This window comes from Cryptotermes secundus, unplaced genomic scaffold, assembly GCF_002891405.2.
Source record: "Cryptotermes secundus unplaced genomic scaffold, Csec_1.0 scaffold1679, whole genome shotgun sequence".
Classification (NCBI taxonomy): Eukaryota; Metazoa; Arthropoda; class Insecta; order Blattodea; family Kalotermitidae; genus Cryptotermes; species Cryptotermes secundus.
In genome coordinates, this window is record NW_019743676.1 from 204,866 (window position 1) to 209,269 (window position 4,404).

At 39.7% G+C, this 4,404-nt stretch overlaps 1 protein-coding gene across 1 annotated transcript in view; it reads right to left on the reverse strand.

Annotated features, from left to right (window-relative positions):
- Nucleotides 1-979: 979 nt before the first annotated feature.
- The window catches only part of LOC111874272 (heat shock protein 75 kDa, mitochondrial), a 47,181-nt gene continuing 43,756 nt past the window's right edge, over nt 980-4,404 (reverse strand). Inside the window, exons 15-17 of the mRNA XM_023869630.2 lie at nt 3,130-3,361; nt 2,701-2,773; nt 980-1,616 (exon numbers count right to left, since the gene is read on the reverse strand). Of these exons, the coding sequence (XP_023725398.1) occupies nt 1,515-1,616; nt 2,701-2,773; nt 3,130-3,361 (407 nt within the window). The 3' untranslated portion in view covers nt 980-1,514. The remainder of the gene's footprint in view (nt 1,617-2,700; nt 2,774-3,129; nt 3,362-4,404) is intronic.

The window sequence follows — 4,404 nt, forward strand, 5'->3', positions numbered from 1 at the left end:
TTTTTTGTTACTGAGACCACTGCACTGTACACTTTGTCTTCTGTGCCCTTAGGCACATCATTGTTTTTGTTGTTAATTTCTTTTGTAGGATATTTCCATCGTGTCTTCTTGGCGGCTATTTCAGTGTTTTATGTAATTTACTTTATATATGGACAAATACCGTCTTAAGTGCAACAATTTTATTGTAGTTTTTACTTCTTTTTCCTCCTCCACACTACATGTTTCGGCCCTAAATGGCCATCATCAGGTGTGTATCACTCACGTAGCTGTTACACTGCTTGTTAAAATTTAAAAACATCAGTCTTTCTAATTGTATAAAATCTTTGTTAATCTACACGCGTCGATTTGATTTTTAAAATTAGCACNAACGCATGTAGATTAACAAAGATTTTATACAATTAGAAAGACTGATGTTTTTAAATTTTAACAAGCAGTGCAACAGCTACGTGAGTGATACACACCTGATGATGGCCATTTAGGGCCGAAACATGTAGTGTGGAGGAGGAAAAAGAAGTAAAAACTACAATAAAATTGTTGCACTTAAGACGGTATTTGTCCATATATATTGTGTGAGTGTAACAGGATGCTGAAATATAATATTGTAATTTACTTTGTTGTGTATGCTGTCTTCCCTACCAGCCTACATAAGATACAATAAGCCTGAGACTGGGTGGAAGAATGTTGCACTGTTGTCACATCATCATTTCAGTTTCATCATTTCATTTTTCATTTCATCATTTCATCATTGCAGTTGCAAGTTTGCAACATCCAGAGTACATACCAATATGTCTAGCAGCAGACAGAATCATCAAGTGATTCACACACAAAGCAGAGAGTTTGGCAATGGACCATGCAAACACGTCACTGCCAGCAAGTGTTGTGCTGAGGTGGCCAGTACCAACTGGTGATATGGGGATCATAATACAGTAGCAAAACTGTAATTACACATTTTTTTATATCTGAAATTACTGAACAAACATAAAAAACAGAACTTTATTCACATAAGTTGTTTTAACATTGACAACATAAGAAATGCAACAATATTTACTTTTGAAACTGCTACTGATGTAACTGATAATTGCATCCTTTTGTGAGCCATAAAAACCTGTCAGGATGTAAATAGAAATGTACAAAGTACAGCACTTCTAGGTAGAGGTATCCCCCAACTCACAATTGCTCCATTCCCCAAGAATTGTCATGTAACTAACATTTTCTCCCTGATGGCAATACTTTAGAGGACAGACACATGAAAATTTACCTAAACTCACAGGAAATAGTGCAAATGCAGATTTACACAAACTGGAATCATATAAGCTGGGGGATACCTATGCTTGCAGCCAATTACTGAATGACATTTTCTGTACAATCTTCAAGAACTTATATAGGAATGGAAGCATTACCCATGTGAGTTGCCGAACACAACAAAACAGAACTCCGAGGAACACACATTTCTGCAAATCCAGCAGCAGCAAGTTACCTCTGACATTTTAAACGTAACAGTCACCTCAATGCTGTCAGTGCTTCTCAAGCGCAAGTGTCAGGAGTTCATTCATACTCGTCAGGAGTGTGCGAGGATCATCTACAAGCCCAGCTGACAACATGGCATTAGCAAACAGCTGCAACATAGAAACATGTGACAGACAACAGTGATTCAGGTGTACTTACTTTATTTAACAGTGCTGTCAGGAGCTCACATTACAGTGTTGAAAGATTGATCCTTGACTTATGAATAAATTATGTTCCACAGGCCCAAGAGTAGGGTTGAAAAATGTTATTACGTGAGCCTCATGAAGCCACTGAGTAAGCAACTTTCTGTATGCAGTGGCCTTCTGACGCTTCTCCATCATGCTACTTAAGCAACTTTCACTCAATGGCTTTGAAACGCTTCTCAGTCATACTCCTTAATGAGCTTCAGTTTGTTGTTTGCACATTTCAAGTGCATTCACTACTCTGCCATGAAAAATTATTTTGCTATTCTGCTATCAAATATTATTCCTACAGGAGTTTCTATGCCATCCGTATGTATGGGTGTTTGAAGTTATGTTTATATGTGGAGGACCAGGCCTAACTGGAAAGGATGTTGAAGGAAAGAGTCATGGCCTAATCTGCAGTACTAGTCTGGAAACCGTCTACAGAACCCAATGAAAATGAAAAAATACCTCATCAAAGGCAGCATGTGTCCCAGGCAAGACCTGATCTGGGCAACTCCCAATTGAGCCAGCTCACTTGCCCCCCCCACAAGTAAAGCTAGCCCTGCAACAGGCCATGAAGGCCGACAGGGCTGTGAGACGTCGAGGCTCCCACATTTTCTAGACAACTGGTTCACAGATGGCAGTAAGGGTAACAGTCTTATGTGCCGGTCGCTCTTTACCTTCCAGGAAGATTCCTGGTACTCATTTTTGTTGGATGCTGAGTCGATCCAGGGCCACAGTGCTGCTGGAAGGATTAGGTAAATTGAAAAAAATCCACCTCAACACAATTAGATGTGTTAGGAAGGAAAGCAACTTTTATTAAGGCAGGAAAAGAAAAAATGAAAATCTTGTGGCTGCACCAAACTACTTTGATACAAGAACAGTAACTGACCCACCAGTGTGACTCTCTCTCTCTGAAATCTGTATGGCAGCATTACAAAGGCATTTTAGAGAGATACACTGTCTGATCCTTTGGAACCCTAAAATAGGAGCACATGTATTGCCTCACCTGTTTCGTAACCAGCTCGGCCAACTTTGCATTGGTTGTGGTCAATGTGCTAAGTTTCTTAATGATGGGATGTCTGGAAGAGAAGCACATCACAAAACATGGTTACACTGTATGTCACGAGTTTGAGCATTTCCATATGCATAAAATGGCTAACAATCCACAACTTTAGACTAAGACATGTAAACTTATGTTTAATTTAGTTTCTTAGTTTATTCAGCATCACCTTGGTAAATTTTTGTAGTCAGGGCTGGAAAAATTAAGTACAAATTTTGGCAAAATGTTGTGTTGTGGAAGGGTAAAATCAGTTAAAGCATATGATTACTGTTACGATCATTTGACTGGGACCATGCAAAAAGTGTGTGAAAAACGTAAAATCAAAAAAATCACTGCAGAGACCATTGTGCTTTCAAAGGGTTAATGAGCACCAACCGAGGATTGAGTTCCAGTTGTGGCTGCAGGAGGGCATAGCGACTCTCTGAATTCATAAGGTGCGACTGGGTACGGATGAAGTGTCTGGCAGCTGCCATCTCTTCTACTGTCACAACACATGGGTGAGCATCCAGCCTTTTAGTCACTCGCACATTCTGTACCATGCCAGCTAGTGTCTTCTTGACCCAAGGTACAAGTGCCTCTACCTCACTGCGCTTGAGGCTGTCTGCTCCTGGAACGTGAAACCAGTGCCATCTCATGGCTCTTCAACAGTCTTGAACATGGTGGACCAAATAAAATGCTTGAACAATGCAAATATAACCTTAATTTATGAGGGATAAATAAAATATAACTTTCCTTTCTCCCCCTGCATTCCTCCCTTGCCACCCACATAACACTTTACTCAATCTTCTCCCCACTTCTCTTGAGTGGGCTGCAAGAAATTCACATTTAAGTATATGCTATTAGTTGAAATCGACCGAACATTTGTTCAGTGCATTAAAATGAAATTGCATCACCTGATCTCATATAATGCGAGGAGTACCTGCAATTTACCTCTGGACAAAATTTCAGACACTTGAATTTTGTAACTGGTCAAATATAACCTGATACAGTTACATGTTCTCTGTTAGTTATGCTCGGCATACAAGAAAATGATTCATACTGAGCAGTAACAAAATAACCTTATCAAATGTTACCTTGCCTGTGTTGGTAATACTAATATACGCATGTTGTTTCTGGTGTATATGTTGGCAATACTTATATACGCATGTTGTACATTCTGACCACATGGCTGTCCCAGTACGGTTCCAGGCAATGTGGTGGTAAGTTGGTTTTTCGTATGCGCACGTGCACGCTAGTGCGTATACTAGATGATATTACTGGATGTAAAAGTGGAAGTGTGTAGATCAAGAAATAAAAACCTACAGAAAAAAACGAAAAGTTTTACAACAGGTTATGGGCCCAGCACGTATCCACTGCGCGTAGTATATAATTAACTTGAAGAGTTGTGGATATTTTTTGAGTATTATCAAAGATGTCGAATCCAACTGCAACCTTGCCACCGATTGAAAAGCTGGACGGTCGTTTAAATTATTCTGATTGGAAATTCGGAATGATGCTTTATCTCAAAGACTTGGGCATTTGGAACAGTGTAAATGGATACCCTACAGGAGATACTACGACCGAAACACAGAAGACCCAGCATGATGCAACGGCCCTAATAAAGATTGGCCTCATGGTCAAGCCCATTTGTTATCCTATCATTCGTGATGC